The sequence below is a fragment of the Rhinichthys klamathensis genome, unplaced genomic scaffold (genome assembly GCF_029890125.1).
Source record: "Rhinichthys klamathensis goyatoka isolate OS25496 unplaced genomic scaffold, OSU_Roscu_1.1 h1tg000950l_1, whole genome shotgun sequence".
Lineage (NCBI taxonomy): Eukaryota > Metazoa > Chordata > Actinopteri > Cypriniformes > Leuciscidae > Rhinichthys > Rhinichthys klamathensis.
In genome coordinates, this window is record NW_026607272.1 from 1 (window position 1) to 27,840 (window position 27,840).

At 39.0% G+C, this 27,840-nt stretch overlaps 1 protein-coding gene across 4 annotated transcripts; it reads right to left on the reverse strand.

Moving 5' to 3' along the window:
* Positions 1-2,496: 2,496 nt before the first annotated feature.
* Positions 2,497-27,148, reverse strand: lsp1b (lymphocyte specific protein 1 b). 4 transcript variants are annotated; one of them, XM_056244265.1, is made up of 13 exons: positions 26,907-27,146; positions 25,047-25,166; positions 24,247-24,697; positions 24,011-24,120; positions 22,960-23,176; positions 14,263-14,301; positions 13,286-13,329; positions 12,639-12,720; positions 12,092-12,226; positions 11,397-11,495; positions 10,720-10,812; positions 10,366-10,456; positions 2,497-3,355 (listed from the first exon to the last, which is right to left on the reverse strand). In XM_056244265.1, the coding sequence occupies exons 1-12, from the start codon at positions 26,963-26,965 to the stop codon at positions 10,373-10,375; spliced, it is 1,533 nt and encodes a 510-aa protein (XP_056100240.1). In that variant the 5' UTR covers positions 26,966-27,146; the 3' UTR covers positions 2,497-3,355; positions 10,366-10,372. The 4 variants fall into 4 exon arrangements, with proteins under 4 accessions (XP_056100240.1, XP_056100241.1, XP_056100243.1 ...); XM_056244266.1 differs by having other exon boundaries at positions 10,357-10,456; XM_056244268.1 differs by lacking the exon at positions 10,720-10,812 and having other exon boundaries at positions 26,907-27,148.
* Between the last annotated feature and the right edge of the window lie 692 nt (positions 27,149-27,840).

Consider the following 27,840-nt stretch of genomic DNA (forward strand, 5'->3'; position numbering starts at 1 on the left):
TGATTTAAGCAATTTTGAGCGTGGCATGCTTGTTGGTGCCAGACGGGCCGTCAGTCACAATCTGCTCAGTTACTGGGATTTTCACGCACAACCATTTCTAGGGTTTACAAAGAATGGTGTGAAAAGGGAAAAACATCCAGTATGCGGCAGTCCTGTGGCGGAAATGCCTTGTTGATGCTAGAGGTCAGAGGAGAATGGGCCGACTGATTCAAGCTGATAGAAGAGCAACTTTGACTGAAATAACCACTCACTCGTTACAACCGAGGTATGCAGCAAAGCATTTGTGAAGCCACAACACGCACATCCTTGAGGCGGATGGGCTACAACAGCAGAAGACCCCACCGGGTACCACTCATCTCCACTACAAATAGGAAAAAGAGGCTACAATTTGCAAAAGCTCACCAAAATTGGACAGTTGAAGACTGAAAAAATGTTGCCTGGTCTGATGAGTCTCGATTTCTGTTGAGACATTCAGATGGTAGAGTCTGAATTTGGCGTAAACAGAAAGAGAACATGGATCCATCATGCCTTGTTACCACTGTACAGGCTGGTGGTGGTGGTGGTGTAATGGTGTGGGGGATGTTTTCTTGGCACACTTTAGGCCCCTTAGTGCCAATTGGGCATCGTTTAAATGCCACGGCCTACCTGAGCATTGTTTCTGACCATGTGGTGGAACGGGAGCTTCGTGCCCTGGATGTGCATCCCACAAATCTCCATTAACTGCAAGATGCTATCCTATCAATATGGGCCAACATTTCTAAAGAATGCTTTCAGCACCTTGTTGAATCAATGCCACGTAGAATTAAGGCAGTTCTGAAGGCGAAAGGGGGTCAAACACAGTATTAGTATGGTGTTCCTAATAATCCTTTAGGTGAGTGTATGTCACAAGAGACTATTGAAACTGTAACATGTCGATTTTAAATGCGAATCTGCACCCATGCCACAACCAAAATGTATCAGCAGACTATTAAAAATATTACCTCTGCATACATGTAACACAGTAATTCCATGCCTTCAATAATGCATTCAAAGATAGCAAATGAGAAAGACTTTTGATAACACATGCACTGGGCCTGTCATATGTTTCAGGTGAAGTGGAAAGCCCCTGCTGGTTACATCTCACTGGCTGTCAGAGCGAAGATTGAATTCGGGGCGATGAGTTTTATTTTTGGCATGGAAAGGGGGTAGGTCACCATGTCCTGTTGCTCTGTTCTACTAATCTTCCCCCTCCACACTCGCACGGAGTTGGACCCAGCAGACGCACACTTAATTATACAGCAATACTTGCACAGGTAAAAACAAAAAACGCAGTTTAGCTTTCATTAACAGTGTCTGTGATCTGTAAGTGGTTGTCTTGTGCATGTGTCTGTAAGAGACGTTAGGCCTCTGCTCATTGTGCTAACTGGCACTAGTGTCAAAGTGCCTGCTTTAAAACCATTGAAAGCTGCTTTTGTCATTTAAGATCTTTGTTTGGCATATATAATATGACTGGCCAGTGTGCACCTTGTATTTGTATTTCACAGTACTTATTAACTGATATTAATTTCCTATCTGTCTGTTCATATCTTTTGCAGATCAGCATCATCTCTCTCTTCTGGCCTCACTGTAAGTCTCATGAATGCTTATAGCGCGATCATCCTACCTGAAGTATTTAATTTAAAAAAACAAAATACAGCAATTGTATGTGTTGCAATACACAATAGTGAACAGTACAACGATTTAGCATGAAGTCTTTCAATTGTTAATATTACAGAGGTGTTATGCTAAAAGAGCCTAAATCAAACAGGCATATCTCAGGTCTTCAGCACTCAGACATCTCACACGTCTAAGGAAAGGCAGGGAATTAGATCACTGAGGTTAAAATGTTTGTCAACCAGATACACAGTAATACAAGATTAAAAAAAAACTATAATTATATTATGTATTATAAGATAACTATTAAATGCATTCTAATGAAAGTTAGTGTAATTTCCAGCTCTGTGCTGTTGTGTGAGTATTGAGGCTGGGGCAGTGTTTATCTTTTTGTGGTTCCAGGATGTGCAGTCTTTCAGTTGGCAAAAATAAAACGTAGAGCAGCTCAAGATCACATTTCAGGATACTACTGTCACACAGGCACTAGAATACACACAGATACTAAAGTAACCCAGATACAGAGGGAGTCACAGACTGTATGTACATGCAAGAATATTACAATATTGACCAGACTTTTGGGATATTCTGTATAATGGTGAATTTGAATTTAATAAATTCTGTCATATGTAAGGGTCATGTATGCTTATTAACCTATTAACAGAGGACAAACTCCCTAAAAAAAAAAAAAAAAACTTGTTCATGGTAAACAAAATCACGGTATTTTGACACGCCTGTGAACTGCAGGATGTCTAAATGTGAATATACATGGAAAGACATTCTACAACTTACCATGTATATTCTATATGGAATTGAAGAGGACATATTTTCAACAGTATGGATGAACAAAGAGACAAAACACTTACCTGAAAATTGACGAGTTTTATTTGTGACAAATACACCTTACACTGCACAGATGTTTGGTTGATTGGTTTACATGTGTTGACTGTGTAAGGCTATACTTAACAATATTACTCACTTATATGGAGACAATATTCTAAAAGAAAATCATGAGAGAGTAAAGAAAACTAATTGAGAGAAGGACATCGAGAGTAAGAATGCTCAGAATGAAAACGCTATTTAAACTAAAAGAAAATTTGTATCAGCTATAAAGAAATCATTCCACATTTTGACAAAATGTATATATATATATATTTATGAGAATTTACTTTCTGTAAATTACTTTTGTTTACACAAAAATCCTAAGAGGTGAGGAAGAGGTGTTGAATCCTGTTCCCAAGCAGAGTTTAGCTCTTTAATTAAACACACCTGAACCAGCTAATCAAAGTCTTCAGGAACACTACAAACTTTTAGGCAGGAAGTTGTATTGGAACTTGGAACTAAATTTGTGGCTCTCCAGGAGCAGGATTGAACACCTCTGATTTAAGGTTTGACACATTAATGTGATGTTATTGTAATTAATAACCACACTGTAACTGTCAATTGTGATTAAAACAGCATCCTTGTTTCCAAAATATGTAACTTGTTACAATAATTTCTGTCACTTTTACCCAATTATATGATGTTCTTCATCAGTAAAATCATTCAAAGTGATTGTGGCTTTGGCACCACTTTGATTTTACTTAAAATGTAAGGCAGCAATTAAAATGCATTTTTTTTTTTCAAATTTAGTGGGTTTAAATTTTTTTTTTTTAAACAGTGCAATAACTGAAGGACGGTGATCACATCAGCATCCTGTCTTCAGACATATGTGTCCAGCAGCCAGCTAAAGAGAGATAGAGAGAGGTCAGTTATTTTGCATTAACCACATCAATATATATAAAATCATAAATCCATACATACACACACACACACACATATATATATATATATATATTAATTTAAGAGTGAAAAGTAAACCCTGCAAGTAACCCTCAAGTAAAAATTAAATTTCAAATTAGCTTCTGGGTTTGGACATACGATAGGCCTCAAATACATAACACTGTTATTTAAAGGTGCTCTATGTAACTTTTAGCGGCCTCTAGTGGTGATGTTTCAGATTGCAACCAAATTTTACAAGAGCGCTCGTGCTCAAACTCATAGACAATACCGTCTATTACGCAAATATCTCGGCGAATACTAGACGGATTCGGCGAGCACCGAGCTTGTTGGGACCATCTAGTCGAGCTGAAAAGAACCATATAAGGTCCATAGTTTTTGGTGGTGTTTTCGCGGAGATATTAGCAGAAAACCATCGGGCGCGCTGCAAAATTGCGGACGCCGGTGACGTCACGATCTCAGAAGAAAATCGTTCGTATCTCTGGAACGCAAAGACCCAGAAAGCTCAAATTCGGGGGAGGAGGTCCAAAGGGAACCCTAGCCCGAACGCTAGAGTGGCGGGCCTCGGGGATGCCCCCTACCGGATCGCCGTTCGCTGGGACCCCCGATTTCGAACGGCTATAACTCGGGGAGCCGGGCGAGTTGGACCTTGGGGTTGGGCTCGTTCGAAAGGCCCCGTCCAGCACTACGAACGATTAGAGTCTTGGGAATATTGATCAAAGATTGACTGAGATATAAGCCGAAAAACGTGCGCCTTTAACCGGACGTAACTCCCTGACCGTCTACAATAGACTGTATATAAGGAGAGAGGCTCGGGAGCGCGCATGCACGTCACATCCGTTGGATTTCGCGGTAAATCCGACCCGGAGACTTCACATAGAAATAGGAATACTGGCCTTCAGAGGTAATAGCAAAACTCGAGAAGTGGATCATTTTAATGTGTGGTTACAACAAATATCTCAATAAATAAACTGTCCGCACACTCAAATCCTTAAAGCAAATTTAATAGACCAAGCTTTCGGTCAAAAGACCATCCTCAGGGCAATGTGTGATTACAACCCCTTCACACACAGGCAATAAAAAAAGGATTCATTTTAGCAGAAAAGTTACATAGAGCACCTTTAAGTTATCTACACTTAAAAAAAAAAAAAAAAATTGTGTAGGGCTTACTTTGAAACAATTTTCACTCAGAAATTGAAATTAAGCCAAAATGGAATCCAGACATTTGAATTCTTTAAGCATGTATTAAGCATGACGATGGAGTGAAATTCACAGTTAATATTAATAAAAATAGAGATCAAGTTTAAACCCAAAGTTAGCATTCAGTATGAATTGGAGTTTTTTTTTTTAAATACTAGTATTTGTGGCTTGTTTTCAATGCAGGTGTTGAAATGCTGATGGCTTTAAGTTATGGTAGTCAGTCTAGTCTGCTTCCACAGCAGTACCCTCCCCCTCTACTGCCAAAACCAGGGCGAGACAATGCCCGTCTGCAGAAACTCCTGAAGAAAAGTGGCAAAAAGAAAGTCAGCTCTTCCTCTCAGACACCCATCCCATTCCGGTCAAACTTGTCACCAGTAAATGAGGCCAGCCCTGACCTTGAGCACAGTGACCACTCCACGCCTCCAAGGACTCCAGAAACCCCTCTCTTTAGCAGGACCCTCGAGTCTCGATATTCCTCCAGCAGCCCTTTCTGCCTTCACTCCCCCTCCCCACACTTTTACCCCACCAACAGCTCACACTACAGTTCCACGCCGACACTGTCTGCACAGTCGTACTCTTACCCTGCCCGATCGCTGGAGCACCAGATAGCACCTCTATACACATGCTCATCAATCCTTTTTGACGATGACTCAGAGCAGGCCACAGATGCAGACCCAGATTCATCCTTTGAGATAGCCTTCAGTCAAACACTTCAGTCCAGTTCCTCAAGAGTAAGGATGACGCATGGCACATTCGGCAAACAACAGACCTATCAAGCCTCAGTGCAAATACAACCCCCCCCCCTGGCTCCAGTTCGACCTCCTGCTCCATATTTGACATCATCCTGTGCACCGGGTTCCCAGACACAACCATCAATCTCTCAGGTTCCAGTGAGCCAATCCAATGTGGAAGGATATAAAAACGTTGCACCTGCACTCATTACTCACACACCTCTCACAAATAGTCACGTCATGGAAACAGCTGGGTCACAAGTCAAGACTTCCACAATGGAGAAAAATGCTGCTTTTCCACAAACAACGATTTATACTCCAAAAACTTCATTTTATAAGATATCAAAGCCCCCTATTGAAGACTCCTGGGCGTGTGGTTCTGCTTTACAGGGAGAAGCACCATCTATTGCAAAAAATCCAGTGATAGATGTTAAACAAAATTCAGGGACAAGGTATGAATTTCAAACACCACCTTGTCAGATGAATACACATGTAAGCTCAGTAAGACCTGTTTTTGAAGCTTCTGCAGATAATCAACCCTTGTTTGCATTCAACTCTACATTATCCTCCACAATGGAGGCAAGAGTCTCTACAGAAAACCATCAGGGACCCATATCTCAAAATCAATGGCTCCAACCTCCCTCACTGATTAGTGTAAAAGCTCAGAGTGCAGCAGCTGATCATGATGATGGCCTTAAAAAAAATGCTGTGGATAAACTAACGAATTCCATTCCAAATGGTGTTGTGTTTGCCACAGGACTCAAACCATTCATTTTTCATGCCTATTCTGAGGAATGCTTGACACCAAAGATTTCTAAATGTGAAGTTTCCTTATCTAAGACCCCTACCGAGGCTAGTAAGTCAAGCTCTAGAGCATGTGAGGTGCTTACATCTACAGTTATACAGGAGTATCCAATGACTAAAACTGAAACTTCAGAAACCTGTATAATGACACCAGCCAAGTCTGTTCCAACAGATGCAAGTCAGGAAACATCCATGCCTGCACCTTCCCGAAACTACCAAACACCCAGTACTCCTGTATATTGGTCACCAAGACCACCAGCACGGTTTGTGGGCCACCAGAAGCCATTGAAAAATGATATCAACGTCTCGAAACGAAAATCAACATACTATGGTTTGACACCTGCTGAATATATTGCTTATGGTGGAATCAAGATGAATTCATATGGTGATCAATCTGTGTCAAAGCCTGAAGTACCAGAAGATATTAAAAACATGACATATGAGAATTGCATGTCCAAAACTCTAACCAAGACATCTCAAGAAAGGCTTAGCATTATATCTGATTTCAATGCAGAGAAATCCTTGGCAGATTTAGAGGCTTTAAAAACTTCAGGGGCTGCACTGCCCTTGCAAATCACGATGACAAACCAAGCAAGTACTACGGTACTAGTAACTGGCAAAACTGAAATCGAAACCATCAATAATCCCACTTTGGAAATAGCAGATCAAAGTTTAAAGGAGCGAGAGACAATCCCTGGAGTACAACCAAGGCCTCTAGCTTTAAATCCTGAAGATGCAATGTACCACGGGCTTCAAATTACACCTTTAAGAATGATTGTAAACCCCACTGCTGTAGCAGAGGCACCTAGACAACTAAATTCAGGATCTACAGACATCCCCACCCCTCCTTTTGCAGCAGAGGGGAAAAAAATGCCAACTTACCCTTTTCCCCAGGTGCAATCAAATATTCAGAACTCAAATATAACCGGATTGTTAACAAAAAATGTATTGTCAGTTCAAAATATCCCACTGCAAACAGTGCAGTCAGAGACTGCACACAGATTTATATATCCAACAGAAAGTTTTAATTCTGCATCAGTGAAAATGATGCAGTCACACGTTTCTGCAAATCAAGAGCAGAAAACCTTGCCATGTTTATCCAAAAGTTCTTTAGGAAATGTCTGTAATTCTTCTACTGCCATCATTACAGGCAATCAACTCCCCAATATCATAAACACCAACAATGAAGGTTTCACTGTAAATAAAATCACAACAAACTCAACCAATATCACAGACTCTGGAATGCCATCTGCAGACACCAGAAGTTACATTAAAGTCCCTCCTGATATTAAACGTGCAGCCCTCTTAAAGCCAGAGGAAACTAAATCTACAGCTCAATCAAGGTTAGGTTCATCTATCTTTACAGACTCATCAAAGACAGAAATAACCAGACATGAAGACTCAGATAAGTCTTGTGCAGCCAATCCTGTAGTTTTGCCCAAATTAGATATATTTAATCGTCCAAGGCTCCCTAAAACAGATATATTTAATACTAAAAGTCCCTCTAAAACCGAGGCATCTCAACTTGAAAATACATTTAAATCAGATGCATCTAATGTGGCAATTCACTCCAAATCAGGAGCAAATAAAAGTGAAGTTTTATTAAACCCAAATTCAACACCTCCCTCCTTGAAATCCAAAGATAAAATTAACCAAAACACAGAAGAAACCAAAGGTCAGCAGATGCAGAAACATGACAACAATGTGAAATCTATTCCAAGCCCTCCAAACAAAATAAATACATCATCCAAAATCCCCTCAGATGGACAGTTTTTTTCACCTGCACCTTACTCTGAGGCTCTAGTCACGCACTTGGCAATGGATAAATCTTCTAAACAAGACAACAGCAATGAAGACTTAATACCCATCAGTGGTGTTACAAAACACCCATTGATAGATTTGGAATCAGACTTACAGGTCTCCAATAAAACCAACACTGATTCCAAAGCTGCATTTAAAGTTAAAATGGAATCTAAATCAAACAATTCAACAACATTACTAAGAAATTCAATCAAACCATCAAATAACATACCCCAGGACACCAAATTGAATATGGATAGTGTGCAGTTCAAATCCGTAAAATCTGACACTCAAAAGGCTTTACCGTGTTCAATTGTCAAGACTTTTTGCAAAGCTCCAAGTGCAGAAAATAGTCTTGCTGCCATGCTTCTCAAGGCCGCCAAATCTCTACCACTCTCTTCATCTGAGGAAAGCTGTGTTAAATCCCAGACAGAAGCCAGAGCATCTAATATGGATGTAAAGGCACAGCATATAACTGCTCAGGACTCAAAAATTGATCTCATAAAGTCTGATACCTCAAAACCTCAAAAGTGTTTAAAAGATTCATTAGCCACTGAAAGACAAAATGAGGCTGTAGCCACTGAAGATGGCAAGTTTAGCAAAGAGACTCCCTCTGAACCCACACCACATGATCAGAAGAGAGTAAATGAACCTAAGAGTGCTCAAAAACCCAAAGGCCTGAAGGCCAAACTCAGTGGCTGGACAAGGCTGAAAAAGCACATGGTTGTTGAACCTGATGCCCCCAGTTTTCCAGAGCCTGATGCAGAGCAAAATGCTCAGAAAGCAGATATAAAAGTAAGTGGTAAAGGCAGGTCTGCAAGGGACAAAGAACAGTCATCGGGTGGACAGGATGTGGTCAAAAAGAAAGATGAGCCCAAGGTAACAAAAATGTGGGATGCTGTACTTTTTCATATGTTTGCCACAAAGGAGAACATTATGAAGCAGATACATAGCAACAAAACCGAGGAAGAGCGGAAAAACATAGAGAAGGATGGCCAGTTGGTCCCATCCTTCGTCCACCGTTTGCCCATCCTTCTCTACAGCCCGCGCTTCGATGCCCGGAAGCTGAAGGAGGCGGCTGCGAAACCTCTCAACAAAATAGCTACAGCCTTTGAAAGAGGGCTGCTGAATCGCAAACAGAAAGGTGAAGAGCCAAAAGACTTCAACAGAACAGCCAAAGGATTTGGTACATCTACAGAAATAATGGAAGATGTTTGATTGAATTTCAAATGTACAGTGTAAAGTTGATTTCAACTACAAAATTATCCAATTATGTAGTATTGTAGTGCTGTAAATGTAATTTCCGTTTTCTTCATGAAATCAACGACGAGACAAACAAACTATACACTGCACTTTGCTCTGAGCAGTGCAGTGCAGTAAGGGGCTGGTCAGCAGAAACTGAGGCCTAGTCATTCCTGCATTGAGAGAGCGACTGATAGGTGCAGCTGTTCGGGATGTGGCGAGTGAGGAAGTGAGCAACGTAATGATGAGAATGATCAAAAAAGGAAAGTGGCTCAGAGAGCAATGTGGATGGATCCTGGGTTTAAGTTTGCTCACGTCAGCCAAGCTGGGTGTTGCAAGCAGACGTGTTCTGAATAGAGAGTTTCAGAATGTGACGTCCTGAGCGGTGTCAAGAGCCCTGCTCAGAATGAGATATGACATGATGGCAGTGCTGTTCATTTCAAAAAGGTCAGAGGGAAATTGGAAAGGTATAACTAGAACATGAAGGAAAGACATTTGAATTTTTTTTTTAATCTTAATATGTTGATCATGAAATAAGACCCTAAAAACTAGTTTCAGATGTGTTCATTTTTACTTTTCTTTCAAGTTAAAACCATTTGAGTTTTGGATGTTTTCTTACTGACACATTTCTAGTGAAATGTTGCAAGTGATTTCATGCTTATGGATTCATTTGTAGTTCAGTGTCACAAATAATCATTAGACTGATAGGTGAGACAGCAGGCATGTGACATTTACTGAATACTACCCAGAGCTCCAAGGAAGAAGACACTTTATAAGATGATACTTTTGGCAGCCCTTGTACTTCAGGGATCTCTGTTGCAAAAAAGAACTGGCTAAATATTTCCTAAATAAACACTACGAATGGAACCATCACATATATTGTCATGATTTATAATAGTGAGAAACTACTATAATACTATAACAATAACAATATACTATATACTATAACAATTAATCATCATACACACACTCTACCGTGTACACCCAGAAGGTATTTTAATATTAGTGTGTTTGTTTCTGTAGATAACCAGCGGTATACAACCAAGCTATTGTACAGCACATTATCATACTTTAGTTACTCTAGTAAAGCATGAATTATGTCTGTGTAGTAATAAACATGCTGAATTTATATTTTGTTATTTTGAATAAAAAAATTTAATAAAGAAATTAAATTTCTTACTTGATCCTTAGTTTGTGTCATTATCAATGAAGACCTTCTCGTACTTTCCATGCCCACTCACAACAAATTTGTACCTTTTTCCAGATGATCCCTGAAAAGGTAAAGATCAAATTACAACCTTTAAACCTATAAAACCAAGTGAAGGGGACTTAAGTACATCTAAAATAACACTGCAATAATGAGCCTGTGCTCAATGTGAACAGTCAAACTCAAATGATAATTATAAGAACTGATGCTGATTGTTGTTTATGGGTTGTTTTTGAACAATTAACCTAACCTTAACCTAACAGCAGTTTAGAAGAAGGTTTCTGTAGGGTTGATCATGGTTTAGTGCCACAAGGAGTTTTGATGTACCTTTGCGCATGATTTATCCTGTGACAAGTTGTCTCCCAGATTCTCCCACATGGATTTTATGTTACGCACCTCACCAGCCTTAACATCCTGACACTAACACACACAAAGAAAGATAATAAATGTCATAGTTAGGATTAATGTTTTTTTTTTTTTTTTACCTTGGTTCAGGCCTAAACCACTAGATGGCGTCATTGAACAACAGGCTATTCATGTATCTCTCCCATCACATGACCTGCCACAGCATGAACTTTAACCATACAAAATCTTTTATATTTTCTATAGATTTATATCCAGAAAACACATATACATACACAGCAGCAGTCCAAAAACAAAAAGTCCCAAAAACAAAGCAGACATCAGATATTTTAAAATCTTCTAAAACTCTTCCACAATAGTTTATTGCCATTGGACTTTAACCCAGTGGACCCCATTGACATTTTGAAAGAGTGAGAAACCACCTAAATCCACTCACTCATGGAGAAAAAGAGAGATAGGAATTGTTTACCTTATTGGAAAAGATGAGAAGAACAGCAGACACAAGAAAAAGTGGAAAGAAGAGAACTAAAGTTGAAGAAAAAGAACATAGAGGATACAAAGGATTCAGAAGGAAATTAACTGTTAGTAGGATTCAGGAAAGAAACTATGCGATTAACATTCAGAGACCCATATAAACTTACAGCTGCTTTGGAGGAAGGGCTCTTGGTGTTGACATCAGAGTTTCCTTTCACCCATTGGTTAATAAGATCTGTCACGCCCACATTCATTCCCTCCGCATCCTGAATCAGAGTAACATGTCATCATTTATTCTTTCATTTACTCACTCACTGACTTTTTAGTGTCAAACCTACGGTGGCCGAGAGAGCTCAATGTGCTGTAACTGAAGGAAACACGTGGAATTACGCAGTAGGCTTCTATATTTTAATCAGTAGCTTACCATCACTTTTTTTTTTTGCGTACTGGCACTTCTCACAGAAAATGACAATTCTGTCATTATTTACTCTCATATTGTTGTTCTAAACCTGTATGAGTCTTTTGTGGAACATAAATAAAAAATATATTTTTGTCCATACAATGACAGTCAGAGGGGTCTAAAACAACACTGATCCCTAGTGACTTTCATTGTATGGTGAGAAAGAAGGTGAGAGAGAAAGAAAGAAAGAAAGAAAGAAAGAAAGAAAGAAAGAAAGAAAGAAAGAAAGAAAGAAAGAAAGAAAGAAAGAAAGAAAGAAAGAAAGAAAGAAAGAAAGAAAGAAAGAAAGAAAGAAAGAACACTGAGACATTTTGGGTGAGAAAATTGTGACAGAATTTCCATTTTTTGGGTGAACTATTTAACAGACATAAATAATTTATTGATAAACACGACCATATGAACCTTAGAGGACACGGCCCTTGCTGAATTCTGATTCCAGGCTTCACCCGCCTCAAACAGGGTCTTCCGAGCAGATACAGGCTCTGGTGATGTTGGGACATCCACTAGCTTGACTACGTTCCCCTCTTTATAGCACTCCTGCACACGCACAAAAACACACAATATGACCGGAAATATTATATATCTAATTCACAGCAGAGACTATGTGATAAAACACCTGCGTAACACCTGGATCCATTATACACACACTTCCTGACAGTTAGATGGCAGGAAAACAGAGGACGGGCTAAGAACACAATAGTTTGAGTCAGTATGACTAATAGAAGAGGTGCCTGGGCATGCAGAGTGTCTGAATGCACCCCAGCAGTGAGATCAGAGTGGTAAACATCAGAGCAGGTTTACGTAAGCACTGGGTGTGGGAAGAAGAGCTGCATGTTTAAAGAAATTAATGCAAAAGCAGCAGAATAGCTGTGCAGGTGTGTTTACAGGAATATGCAAAAAGCCTAACTATGAAATTGACATTATACAAGCACATGTGAAGGTAATTCACCTCAATGGCATGGTTGTACTGCTCCAATCTGCCATCTAACTTTGAGATGATCGTGGGAGGCTGTGTCTTCTTTATGCTGTTCCTGTTTTCACAAACAGATGAAATATTACCTAAAGCACCACTGTTTTCCAAGAAACCGATGCTCTCAGAACAAGCAGTGACATGAAGAGGACCATGACTCATAAAGTAGTGTAAAATACAAACAAAAGCACTGTGAAGTATATTGTTTATACTTCATGCCAAGACAAAACAATGTGGAAAAGAATAGCCGGGCTTTTGAGATGCATGTAAAAAAAACAAAAAAACACTAAACAATCCTTCATCTTTTCCTGTTTAGTGAATAGAAGAAAGATACATAGAGAGAAACGTGTCATGTCATGTCTGCATGAAAGGCGAACCATGTTTCAAACAGCTGTTCTTTCATGAATTAATCATTCAAGTGTCATGTTTAGATAAAACAGACAATACTGATGAACCCATGATGTCATACCACAGCACAGAAATCAATCCTGCCCCTGCTGCTTCTCACACTCCATACTATGAGGGGAATTTTTTGTTGTTTGTTTGTTTTTTTGTTACAGTCCTACAATAAATCACTTGTCTCAACTTGATCTCAATCTGTATGTGTGTTTCTGAAGTCTACTTACTTTTTTTTAATGGAGCGGTTTAGAGACTCAGTCCTCTCAGTAATCTGTAGATTAAACAGTAAAGCAACATTTATTTGTAAATGGATTCATAAAAATGTGTGAATTCTTACAGTCATAAGCATGAAAACATTTATGGCAATATTGTGTGCAATGTTTCCAGGCAAAAGGGAAAAAGTGAAAAGCAGTGCAACTTAATTGGGTAACAGATAATGATTGCATAAAGTAAAGTCATACTCTGTCAAGATTTTGAGCCAATACTGAAAAGCAGTTTAACCGATTGATGTTGTAAGCAGATTTATTTCATAATTTCATTGCTGGAGGCTTTGTATCTGGCTTTGTTGACCCTGTAAATCCTTGTAGTTGGTTGCACTTTCTTTCTTCCACAAAAAGGTTTAGTTTTGCCCAACAGTATAGGATACATTCGTTCACAAAATGTCTTCCTGCCACCCATTTCCTGTGTTTTTAAAATGTCATCAGCTTATGTGCCTGTGCTTTTAAGAACTGATCTGTTGCCTTTAAAATAAGTCATACACATGGATATATTTGGGGCACTGAGGTTGTGGTGATATGTGTACAAGTGATTGACTGTTAGCCTCAGGTTCCAGCGTTGCTGGGCAACAGGGGCGGGGTTGGAGACGACTGTGAGATTTTGCTAAAACTGCGCATGTTCAATAAAAGCAGACTGAGTTGATCATCAAGTTGTTTTTCAATATCATGACAGAGGTCATCATAAATGTTCATACATTAAAAAAAATGGTTCACTAAATGCTAAACTTTATCAGGATATTATTTTTTCAGAACATTGTAAAAGGAAGATGGAAGGGAATATGAGCGTGGACATAAACGGAACAAATGCAAAGCAATTATAACCACAGCTTTATAAAGCAAGTGTAAGGTGCACAGTACTAGCAGACACACACAAACAGTCTATCGTACAATTCGATACTATCATGCACATGCACATATAAGCAACTCACCGAGCTTGTACCTTCTGATTGCCACTCCTCACCCTCAGCCTGAAACCAGCAAGCAAGACAGCACACACATACAAAGCACCTCAGCAATGTAAAGCAGATGCTTCATGTTCTGTCATCTTTATCCCTCAACCCACACCATTGCAAAGAAAATATCAGAACCACACACAGCACATGGAAGATATCAGAGTCACGAAAAAAGCACATGGAAGATACCAGATATAATTACAGAGTGAAAAAACCACTGAGCACAATGCACAAACACATGTTTTGTAGTATGCCATGTTTTATATCAGGCAGAGGACCTCCCAATATCAAACCATTATCTGTTATTCAGAAAGGTGATTTGAGCTGTTATGGAATTTTTCTATTATTACTCTGATTTCAGTGATTCCTAATGATGGCCTCATCTGTTCTCACGAATGTAGTGAGAGGGGGCCTTTGGGTGATAATTTACTGTGGTTGGGAGTCAGTGTAGGTAAGGAAAAGCAGGTGGTCAAGGGGTCATCTTGAGTGCATTTGTTATAGCCTAAAGGGTTAAGGGGGCATTTACCTCTCAGGGCCAGGGAGAAATAGGGAAAAACAAAGTATATCTCTCCTGAGAGGGGAGCGCAGAAATAAGGCCTTGGAGGACACAAGATATAAAAAAGACAGACACTGCTTCTCTTTATCTCTCCTCACTGACTCACGAATGTGTATTGGTGACGAAGATCTCTCTTGCAAGAGAATAAATACTTTATAAACTATTAAATTGGATTCAGAGTGTCTCTTACTCAGTGATGATGTTTGTTGGTAAGAAAAAGCCACAACAGAGCCATTTCTGTACTGCAAACACCACCAAATTGTAGGCTATAGCAAAAAAAGTAGCCTACTGTAAAAACAACAACTGTATAATTGTATAACAAACCAATTAACCAATTTTTGTATTCCCTTTAGAAACATGTTTTCCTCATCAAGGTATTTCCTCATAAAAGGTCCCTATAGGTTTTTCAGGTTTATTATCATTTGAGACATTTGTCCCCACATGAAGACACAAACAAGATCACCCAGTCTCTGCAGAGTGTCCAATCTTGTTCATAGTGGGCCACATTACTGCAGACTTTAGCTCCAACTAACTTGACTAGAAGTTTATAATAATCATTTAGTCTCTTTCATATATTTGCCATATTTGCATCATATTTTCAGGCATGCAAGAATAAAAAAAATTGCTGGCAAAACTCACATTTAAATAAAATATTTCAAATCAGCAAAAAAATAAAAATAATGGACACGAACTGTCCCATAAACTTTGTTTCTTATGCTCAAATAGCATTTAAAACCTATATTTCCAGTTGGTCCAGCCAATGCGCATGTGCAGTTTTGTTCTGTTCCTGTTCTGTTCAGGTTCAATGTCTGCACTTACACTGGCACAAAAATCAGATGTTTTGCTCACATCTGACAAGAATTGGACATTGTTGCACACATGTAAACTAAAAAATGTATACGAGATACAATTTTTTTGCATTTGTTCTTAGCCACTTCCAAATGTGGGTTTAAAACAGACCCATATCTGATATATGGTCATCTAACATACATATAAACACATATATCTGTTTACCATTGGAATTCCAACCCACCACAAGGTGAGGAAAACACATTTACCCACAAAGATAACTTCTCTGTAGGTTGTATTATGAATCAGATGTGCAAAAAGTCTCAGAGCTTCTTTTATTTAGGCTTTATATATTATAGGTAAGAGATTGCACATGCACACAGAAACATTCAGGAGCACAGAAACTTATTTTCAGCCACTGCCTCATTCATTTTATAAATAAAATAGCTATGCTACTGAAAGCTTCGTTATATTTTTCAGCAAAGAGGTGATAATGTAGCTGTTTTGAAGTAATTAAACTCACAGCTATAGAGATGCTGGACAGACTCAATTCACATGCACATCTCTTTCTCAAATTTATTTAAATAAATGTAATCTTATCACGCTACTTTATTTCACTTGTTTATTTCACAGATATTCTAACAGATATTAAAATAACTAACGAGAACTACTGTTATTTTTATACACTCACCTAAAGGATTATTAGGAACACCTGTTCAATTTCTCATTAATGCAATTATCTAATCAACCAATCACATGGCAGTTGCTTCAATGCATTTAGGGGTGTGGTCCTGGTCAAGACAATCTCCTGAACTCCAAACTGAATGTCAGAATGGGAAAGAAAGGTGATTTAAGCAATTTTGAGCGTGGCATGGTTGTTGGTGCCAGACGGGCCGGTCTGAGTATTTCACAATCTGCTCAGTTACTGGGATTTTCACGCACAACCATTTCTAGGGTTTACAAAGAACGGTGTGAAAAGGGAAAAACATCCAGTATGCGGCAGTCCTGTGGGCGAAAATGCCTTGTTGATGGCTAGAGGTCAGAGGAGAATGGGCCGAATGATTCAAGCTGATAGAAGAGCAACTTTGACTGAAATAACCACTCGTTACAACCGAGGTATGCAGCAAAGCATTTGTGAAGCCACAACACACACAACCTTGAGGAGGATGGGCTACAACAGCAGAAGACCCCACCGGGTACCACTCATCTCCACTACAAATAGGAAAAAGAGGCTACAATTTGCAAGAGCTCACCAAAATTGGACAGTTGAAGACTGGAAAAATGTTGCCTGGTCTGATGAGTCTCGATTTCTGTTGAGATATTCAGATGGTAGAGTCAGAATTTGGCGTAAACAGAATGAGAACATGGATCCATCATGCCTTGTTACCACTGTGCAGGCTGGTGGTGGTGGTGTAATGGTGTGGGGGATGTTTTCTTGGCACACTTTAGGCCCCTTAGTGCCAATTGGGCATCGTTTAAATGCCACGGCCTACCTGAGCATTGTTTCTGACCATGTCCATCCCTTTATGGCCACCATGTACCCATCCTCTGATGGCTACTTCCAGCAGGATAATGCACCATGTCACAAAGCTCGAATCATTTCAAATTGGTTTCTTGACCATGACAATGAGTTCACTGTACTAAAATGGCCCCCACAGTCACCAGATCTCAACCCAATAGAGCATCTTTGGGATGTGGTGGAATGGGAGCTTCGTGCCCTGGATGTGCATCCCACAAATCTCCATCAACTGCAAGATGCTATCCTATCAATATGGGCCAACATTTCTAAAGAATGCTTTCAGCACCTTGTTGAATCAATGCCACGTAGAATTAAGGCAGTTCTGAAGGCGAAAGGGGGTCAAACACAGTATTAGTATGGTGTTCCTAATAATCCTTTAGGTGAGTGTACATTCATTCAAATTTTGTGGTGCAAACATCAATGACAGCTTTACCTCGACCTTGCTTGCAAGTGATCATAAGCAGGATAATCACATCTGGTCAGGTGTGCATTAAAGTCAAAGAACTACCCAACGTGAATTATATAAATAATTGTTATATACTGCCATTCAAAACCTGAGGGTCAACCCCGATCACCAACCGAATCATTCTTGTTTGGGCAGGGATTCTTTTATACATAGATATACGTTTTGTGAATAAGTGAATATAAACTGGAGGACAAACATTTTTTATATGGTCAAAGGATCAGGGCCCGGTTCCCCGATAACGCTCACTCTTAGCGCGCTAAGAAGACTCGAAAGATATATCTAAGTGTGTTCCTAAGTGTGTTCCCCGAAGTGTCCCTTAGGAAGCTTCTTAAGACGCTGCCTCTTACCTTCGACGTTACAAAGGCGCTGTCCCAAGTGAAGGTGCTGAATTAGTTGGCATCGATTGCTCAGGAATCGATTTTGCACTTCACGCGAAAGTGCATTACGGCGTTAAGAAAGACAACACGTTCTATGCAAATGAAACATTCCTCAAATTATTCCAGTAACATTTATTTTAACATAGTTTAAGTTATCAGTAAAATATAGACTATTAATTAAATTATCAAATTGTGATATGTCAAAATGTTTGAGGTGACTGACCGATCAAAGCAGGATTTATGTTCACAGAAGCGCGAGCCGCGCGCAAATCCCAACGCGACGCTTCAGGAGATAAGATGTACGTGGCAAAACTAAACAGCTGTTTTACGATAGAAGTTTTAAACGACGACATAAATAATCAGTTTGCAAAGACTGTATCAATCAAAGCTCAGCTTCGGGAAGGGGATATTTACAGGTAAAGATAAAGAGACTGAGAGAAGAAGAACAAGAGAAGGATTGGGAGATAAGAGAGGAGAGCAATAGCCTATTGCATACTGTGGCCAGAATGAGAATGACTTTATTGCAATGGATTCCTATTTAACACAGATATACATAGCCTAAGTTCTTTGACAATTACAGTGGAAAAATAATATGCCCCCGAACCCCCTAGCAAGATCACTTTTGGGACCTCTGTATTTATAAAACCCTGTGTACGGCTTTTGCACTGAATAGAAAATTATATTTTTGAAAAATACAATGAATTACAAGGCTGTACAGAAGAGTGCACAATTGCAGACTTACATACTGAGGTTTTAATTACATTATTTTAATATAGACAGTCGGGAACTAAAGTGGGCCGGTCTAAGGCATGAAACTGCAGGGCTGAAAATGAGTCCCACTCCGACCCTGAAACCTCTCACTCAAAGTGCAAACCTACACACCAAATCTACAAAACCATAAGCTATTTCTCAGCCTTTGACTCAGTTTTCAATTGCATAAAACACTTTTTCAAAACACTACATACAATTCTCTACCTAAAACACAAAAATCTAGCAGGAATTTACTTGCTTTCCTTTTCCAAACACAACCAATCGAAATGCTACACTTATTCACCAGGTCACACACACACTCCTCATATGTGCAAACACTAATTGCTTTACTGATCACTAACCAATCACTGCTTTACTGTAGTATAAGCCTATGATAGGTCAAAGGTCAGATTACCTGTTTGAACAATGGATGCCAACACAGAGACCCCCCACACTCAATTGTGTTCTTTACTGTATTCTAAAGAATATACTTTTGGTTTACATATGTTTATGGTTTTGTTGTATGCTACTGTATACAACAGTAATGTTTGGCCTAATAAATATTTTCTGTTTCTACATTGCATTGGTGATTACAGTGTACTTGTTACCCCTCTCAGAAGATTACTTTCACTGTAGAACATTGTATTGAAATGTAGATATAAGTGTAAGAATGACCAAAGAGCTTTAGATTTAGAAAAACAATGTTTACAAGGTATATCCAAAAATGCACTATTATGAAATAAATGTTTGCCATTTGATGCAAATGTTTCATTCTTACATGTGTTTATGACATTTTTGAAGGAGATGTGAGGCATTTTGCATTTTGTGTGTGAAGTTTTGGGAATTGTGTGTAGAGTTTTGAAAAAATGTGACATACCGGTAGTTGGTCAGTTACTAGACACCACCATGCTTACCCATTTATAGATCTTAGCCATTTAGAGCCAAATTGTTTGCCAGATTTTAATTAGCCTATCAAAAGTGATTGCCAATTTAAACTCTTTAATGACATTACGAAATAGCCTCGGCTAATTACCACCATATTAGTTCTGATACCAAATAAAGTCAACTTCTTAAATAGGCCTGTTTCCATTGCGAACCTATTTTATTATTAGTCTTAAAATGTCCATAAAATATAAAATCATCGTTGAGACACAACATTGTCAACATGCCATAGTTTGACTTGTACTGCGCTGCGCTGATTTCTAAAGACTGCTGCACAGTGGCGGCGACTAGCGTCTTGAGCTCAAACAACGCTAAGAGAGAGCTTACGAATGGTCCAGACCAACCTTACGAAAGTGTGACTTACAGAAGATATACTTAGTGTACGAACGTGTCGGGAATCGAGCCATAAGGTTAAGAGAGAGGTTAAGGAATAGGTTAAGAACTACTTAGCGATAAGAACGTTTTGGGGAACCGGGCCCAGATCTGTGCATTAAGCCTTCCTTGTAGCCTCAGTGATTTGTAACCCAGTTGGCTTTTTTACTCAAAAGGCGGATTTAGCCATATTGCATGTTTCTCCCATTCATAATAATCTGAGTGAAACATCTTGTTATATATACAGTCTTTGTCCTGAAGACCCTGATTCGCTGATTAAGGTGTGTTTACAGTTTTTTCAAATTGCTTAGACACTAAAAGTGGAACTTGAGGCTCACTCAGTGACACCATTCACTCGTGTACCAAATCTTCAGACCAAGTCTGCAAAACTACAAGCTCACTATACGCTTTACACTCAGTTTGCTATTGTAAAACAAACTTTTTGCAAAACTCTAAACACATTACATATATCATTCAAAACTAACAGCTCTTTTGTTTTATTTGGGAAACACTGCCATTTAAATGCCACATTCATTTACTGATGATTCAGTTCAGTAAAATTCATCAGTTGTGCATACATACTGTATATACAGTGTATTTGTGCACATACATGTACGTGTGACAAACTCCTGTAACTGCACTGCACACTGAACAAGCAAAAGACACAATATAGTAATGTTTTACATTTTTAACATCTGTGTGCAGTTTGGCGTGTATGTGGTTGATCATTTGATGTTTGTGTGTAGAGTTACTACGCAAAAACACAATTTTTGGAAGAGTTAAAATAGTTTTGAATTAAGTGTTTGCTTTTGCAAGAGATATCTGATGTTTTGCACGTTGATTGTCTGTTTTGTGTGTAGAGTTTCAAGGAATTAAGCCATAGTTTCAGAAATTGTGTGTAAGCAATTAGAAAAAAAACTGTAATAAGGGTAGAAGCTAAACTCTGCAGGACAGCCCTAACTCAGACCAACACATGCAAAAAGCATTAATGTATACATCATTGACACTCAATAAAACTAATCATTCCAGATGTTTTCATTTGTTTTGTAGGTAAACATGTAAGGGTTAATGCCCGACGAGGTGTCCATTGTCAGGTATTAATGGACGACGGCGAGGCGTGAACCGTCTGACGCGCAGCGGACTTGTCAGGTATTAAAGGAGAACTCTGGCGCAAAATGAACCTTTGGTCTAATAAAACATTGGTACCTAGTCAACCGTTCTCTGAGATTTGTTTTCATGATAATCGAATGTAAAGAGTTTTATCTCTAAAAACTGTTTAGCGTATAACGCTAGTAATGAGGGCATTTAATAAGTAAAAAGAAATCGCTAGTTTATACCACTAACAAGGCTCAAAATAGCCCCACACGAACACAGTAACATAATGAGGGTCCCAACATGCAAAACGAAGCATTGAGAACTTTGTAAGTGTACAGACCGTTTAATAAGAAGATAAAGATAAAGACAGTCCACTTCGTGTATACAGACAGGAGCCATCTTTGGAAAACAGTCTCGACTAATCAAACCACGAACGCCATTCATACAGTTCAGAAGTTCACTGAACTTCATACAGTTGAGCTCACTTAGCACGTCGTTCTTGGTTTGACTCCGCCGAAGTCCATTAATACAATGGACACCTCGAAGGGCATTAACCCGCTTATACCATGGTCACTTGCCAAATAACACATTTTTAAAACATTAGTTTATATTTTAATTAGTTTTACAACTGAAATCTAAAGTTTTTACAAACAATAACTTGGTTTCCCTGGTTACACCAGAACTCCTTTACTAGGTGTCCTCTATCACTTTTTAATGGACACCCTGCAGCCAATCAGAATCGAGTATTCACCCAGACCATGGTATAATGTGATTTAAATAATGATGCCAGGTCATCAGCAATTAAAAAACTGTGTTAATGTTAAAGGTATTGTAGGTAGGATTTTTTTTAAAAACTTTTTGCCAAATTTGTTTAAACTTTCTATATATATCAATGCATAATTAAAATGTAAGTACTCTGGAAAAGAGAGTATAAAAATCGAGTGTCTGTAGTCCTCTCAGGGCTGTAATAAACACAGCTACTTATCTCCATTCACTTCCACCCCCTCCATTCTGGGCTCCTTCCAAAACCACGCCCCCAAAACACATGAACGCGCGATGCCGACAGCTCACAGCTGGAGGACGCGCTTACCAGCGCCCAGCGGAGAGGAGCAGTGCATGTAGTGACATCATGTCAGACTCACATGTAATAAAATACCTAACTTTATCATTATGAATATAAACAACTAACATGGCTGTTGGTACTCACTATCAAGCTAGCATATCGATACTGGTAAAGTTTAAAATATATTGAGTTTGATTCGTTAACGAGCTAGTAACATAAAGCAAAGCTAAAAACAGGTTGCATTGATACACGTTTTCCCATTACAATCAGTTACACTGTGATGAAGGTGAATTTCGTGTAAGATTCCTAACATATACGCCGTGTTTTGCATGTAATTGTGTCTCTTACTAGTCTCTTACCCTCCTCGAGTCAAAGGAGTGCGCGCATGTGGGCAGCGCATGTAGCAGCGGGGGTGTTGCCATGGTTGCGAGAGAGTGACAGTCGCCTAAGCCAATCCATTGTTTCGTCCCAAAGGAAATAATGAGCTGTGTTTAGTGCAGATTAAACGGTCTAGAGTCACTCGATTTTTATACTCTTTTTATTAGAGTACTTACATTTTAATTATGCATTGATATATATAGAAAGTTTAAACAAATTTGGGAAAAAGTTTTTTAGACCAAAAACGACCTGCCCTACCTTTAATTTGAATACTATTTAACAAGCATGTGTGCTCATATATGTAACAAATCTTTAATTATAATGTCATTTTGAGGTGTGAGGTGTCTGATGGTGATGATGTCATACCATGTAGGAGGGGCTCCTGGGGCTGAGGGGACTGAAAGGCTCCTCTGGATCTCCGCTGGATATACTCAACCTCTTTAACTTCTCCATCACATCCCTCCTCTTCCTCTCTCTCTCCTCCTCTCTCATCATCCTCCGCACCTCCTCATGAGTCTGATCCTCTGTTTCTCTGTGCTGCTGGTTCTCTTCACTGTTATTCACAAACACTTCCTCCGTCACACTAAATACAACAAGATTGAAAAAGGGAAATGATTCATGAAAAAAGTATTCTACCTAAAATGCATTTATTTGAGTTTTTACCTCTCTGGACTGCTGAGAGCTGTTGAATCGACTGTGTCCATGTTACTCTCTATCTTCACTTCTCTGAGTAAGATTAAAAGCGCTGTACTCAGGAAGGACATTAGTTCTGGGGAAGTTGTGAAACTTGTGATTTTATCATGTCATTTCTCAACACAGATTGCTGCCCAATCATTGGCACACTGTTCTCAAACTGTTCTCCTGCATAGCTATGTCTCCATATAGCATGTCAGATGATTTTTCATAACAGTCACGGGAGTGACGAGTGAGGTAAGCAGTCACAAATTGCTTTAAAATTGTGATTGACAGGATTAGATGAACAAGCTCGTCCCAAAATGTCATTTAGAGCTCAATTTAAAAATGATTAAAGTTAACTTCAAGTTGACACCCTCATGTAAACTAACTCTCAACCCCTCAATGAGCAAAAGTTAGCTTAAGTGGCTACTTGCATAAACACACCCACAATGTTAAGACTGTGTCTTTTTTTAATTAACTGACTTAAAGTTCTGACAAGTCTTTAATGAAAAAATTAGATGATTAACTTATAAGACTTGTCTACGCATTTTATGTAACCAGCCCTAGATATTTGTTTCCATCCTGGAAACTTTAGCTTTAAAAGCTGAAGAAGTGCTGCATAACAAGAATGACCTATAAATACATTCATGTGTTTGAAGCTCTGAAAATAATGGCATGAATGAAAATAATTTTACAAACTGAGCTGTATTGTTGTGAAGTGTGTGCCTGTCTACGCCTGTACCTGTCATTTATTCTCCTCCCCTCTTGTCCATTTGTGCTGTACTGTCTCCCATTCTGTTGGAGGAGGACTGTGGAGGTGTAGGATATCTTCATCTCTACCTTTTTTTCTCTCTGTGAAAAAAAAAAGATTCAGAAGTTTGTATGTTCGCTGCATGAAGTACTTACAGTAGGCACCTTTGAAAGACTGATTTTGATGCATGACTGAGTTGAGGTTAAATGTCTTCTTAAATATTGTACCTTCTCATCTATATTACAGCTCTGATTTTGTTTCTTCCAGAAAGATGATTCATGACCTTTCATCCTTCTCGGATCCTCCTCCTCGGCACACCACCGTCTGATCTCTCCCTCCTCCCTCTCTGCTGCCTTAATATTAGCCATTCTTTCCTGCTCTCTGCCACCCCAGTCTTCATCATTACCATCCTCATCCAGGTTTTGCTGATTTGAAAAGGGGGGTCGAGTCTGTATAAATGGGGTGCTGTCAAACACGTTTAAATCATGCAGTTTACTATGTTGAGCAGAGCTGGAACAGAGCTGGAGTTTTGAGGGACGAGAGCCGTTGAGATGTTTCTTTACATCTTTATGTTCCATTTGTTCCTCTTTGCGCCTGCTCAGAAGTGTCCAATCACTGAAGCCTTCGTCCTCTTCCAAAGAGGATGGAGGAGAGTTTGAAACCACATCATTCTGACCCCTAACAAACAGTGAAACATTTTCAGAATTGTCTCTCACTAAGTTACCAATAGAAGAACTAGTCTACTTACAACAGTTGAGTCTGTTTAGAATAGAATAGAATAGAATAGAATAGAATAGAATAGAATAGAATAAAAGACTGAATCAGAAGAACAGGTGTGGTCTTGTCACATATACACATACAAACTCACAAACAGATTAACACAACACAATGACTAAGACCGAGAAAGTTGGCTTGAGCCACAATCTGGGGGTTGGGATTCCATGGAAACAAAACAAATACACACAACACAGTTTCTTTTAAGTATTTGATGAAGACTGGAGTATGCTTTTAGGTTTTTGAAACTAACTGGTTGTCCAGAGTCTGTGCAGTAGCTTGAGAAGCCTCAGTAGAGGTACTGGCTCTTGCACGCCGTCGTTGTTCTCTCTCAATTTCTTCTGCATCCTCCAGACTGCGCTGCACAGTGATCCTGTATACACAAAGACAATGGAACAAATAATGACAAATGAATAATAATAACATTCACAATTACTATGTTTTTAAAACATAATTACGATAACTAAATCAAGAATGCTGCATTTGTGTTGTAAACAGAAGCTGATATGTATATATCTTCAGAACAAGCGCATCATCATTACTATGACAACGATAGGGGTCATCTGACAGAAGGTATGGTCTGAGATGGACAGGAAGTAAGTTAAACATGGACAGGAAGTGCAGGGTTCACACTGACAGGAAATGGCTCACTGGCTTCCTTTATGGGGGCTGACATTACAGGAACTAAACAAAACAACGGGAACAACACCTTTTACTAAATATTTACAATAATTGTGCAGAGGTGTGTGATTGCCAGGCAGTTTTCCACAATCACCCATTAAATCACAAGTCTCTCCTGCTATACACGACACACACCTCTGGGAACTGATGCACTGATTGATAATATTGTGTTTAAACCTGTCCTAAATAAGCAACTGAGGTGTTCTCATTGCAACTGTATTTATTTTAACTCTGTTTATCTACTGAGCTTATCAAACAAACATTCTGAAAGTCCTTCTCCAAGTAAACAGTAGTTCAGTAAATCTTAATTCCATGATCATATTATGTTACACATGGACACACGGAGGAAGAAAAACACATACATCTCTAGACTATTATAGTTAAAAACAAAGTAGTTAGTCAAACTGTTCAACTACTCACATTCTGCTTACAAATTTTAATCTGTTACAAAACATATCATACTGAGTGAGTAAATGAACATAGCAAGCATTGAAGCAGATATAGCCTAAACCTATAACATCAATAACAACTGCACTATTTCCTTTGTTTAATAAACCCAGTGTGAGTGGCTGGGTAGTAAAACGGCTCAATTTTTCCGGCACAGTTTAACTTTAGAGGATCTCCAGGTCCTTAGGGCAGAGTGGGTGGGGGCCGCTCTGTATCGCAGATCCAGCAGATTTAGAGAAGGGGGTGATCTGATGATGTCACCACTCTGAGGAAAATTCCAGTAATAAAAGAAGCTATTGAAGCCTGTCATTGACATTCCATATGATGTCATGAATTGACTCACCATGTGCCGTGTGAACAGCAGCCATATAGGACAGCTTTGGGACAGATTTTACTTTAACTACAGACACCTCCTCAAAGACAGACACATTTTCATTTCATGACATCACTCAAAACTATGTAACAACACAATAATCTACCCTCAAAACACCTGGGAAGCCCAGATGATTTGGGTCTCACTATATCTGCATCCATGGATTCTTTGACTATAAAATTTTTATGAAATACAGAGAGATCGCAAAACAACCGACAATAATTTTAACCCTTCCCCCTAAACACACTGAAGAACTGATAAACAGCAGAAGAACTCATGCGCTGTGTTTCCCCTCTTGACCCCCCTGTCCTGCCTGATAAACTGTCCTAATGACAGTCTGGTGCTACCCAGCACTTCTAGATAAAACAGATCATTTACTATCAGCATGATAAGAGTTTAAAAATCATCATTTAGGTTATAAAAGTCAAGATTCATAAAACAAGATTGAATGAACTGCAGCATACTCCATTTAGAGGCAAAAACAACTGGTGTGACTCTGTAGATCAAAGACTACATTTCTGACCAAATGGCTGGACACACACACACACACACACACACACACACACACACACACACACACACACACACACAAACAAAAGAAGAACATCTCACCTCTTGAGGTTATCTAATCCCTTTTTGCTGGAATGTCTTCGCAGGATTGAGTTGGACATGTTTCTCTTTCACTGACTGAATACGATATCTGACTGGTTTTCTGATTCTCGCTCCTTTCCTGTGAGTCCCCTAAAGGGTGTGAATGTGCTCCCCCTCTTTCACTGAGCAGGATTTAGTCAATCTCTTTCTCTCTCTCTGTTCCACTCGCTCCCTTCCTCTGTCTCTCTCCATGTGTTTTTCATTCAGAGCTTTGAAACTCTCTCCTGTCTTTTCCAGTTCTCTCTTCCAATCAGCAGAAAGCTAACCAGTCATGTGATGATCCCCTGGGAGAGTAAAATGATACCACACACAGACACACACACACACACACACACACACACAATAGCATTGCAGGGCCACTAACAGTGCTGTCAGACACTGTTCATAACCAATATATCCACATGCTTTGTTTACCTGCCTAAAGATAATAAACAGGTAGGCTTGAGTACCGAAGTGGAGATAAGCACATAAGTCTCCACTATAATTGCAAACTAAACCGCCTAACTATAATATAATTATATCACTATAATGAATTTTTTTTTAAAAACCACTGAACATGGTGAGTCAAAATAATGTATATATTTTAGAGAGCGTGATATGAAGATGTCATCAGATTATGCCAGTGTAGCCTATATACATCACACTTCAGCAGTATCATAGGTGGACACCTACAGTTTATGTAACATTGATAGTTTAATAGTTACTTTAATTACTCTGGATTCAGTATGTTTAACTCATCGGACATGATGCCGTACTGTATAATATATATATTTTTTCTTTTGAAAATATATATTTTTTCTTTTGAAAATATAAAGAATGGAATACAGGAAAAAGTGAGAAAAAATTAAGTAAAACAGAACACAAATAAAGGAACACAAAGCCTGTTTAAAAAAAT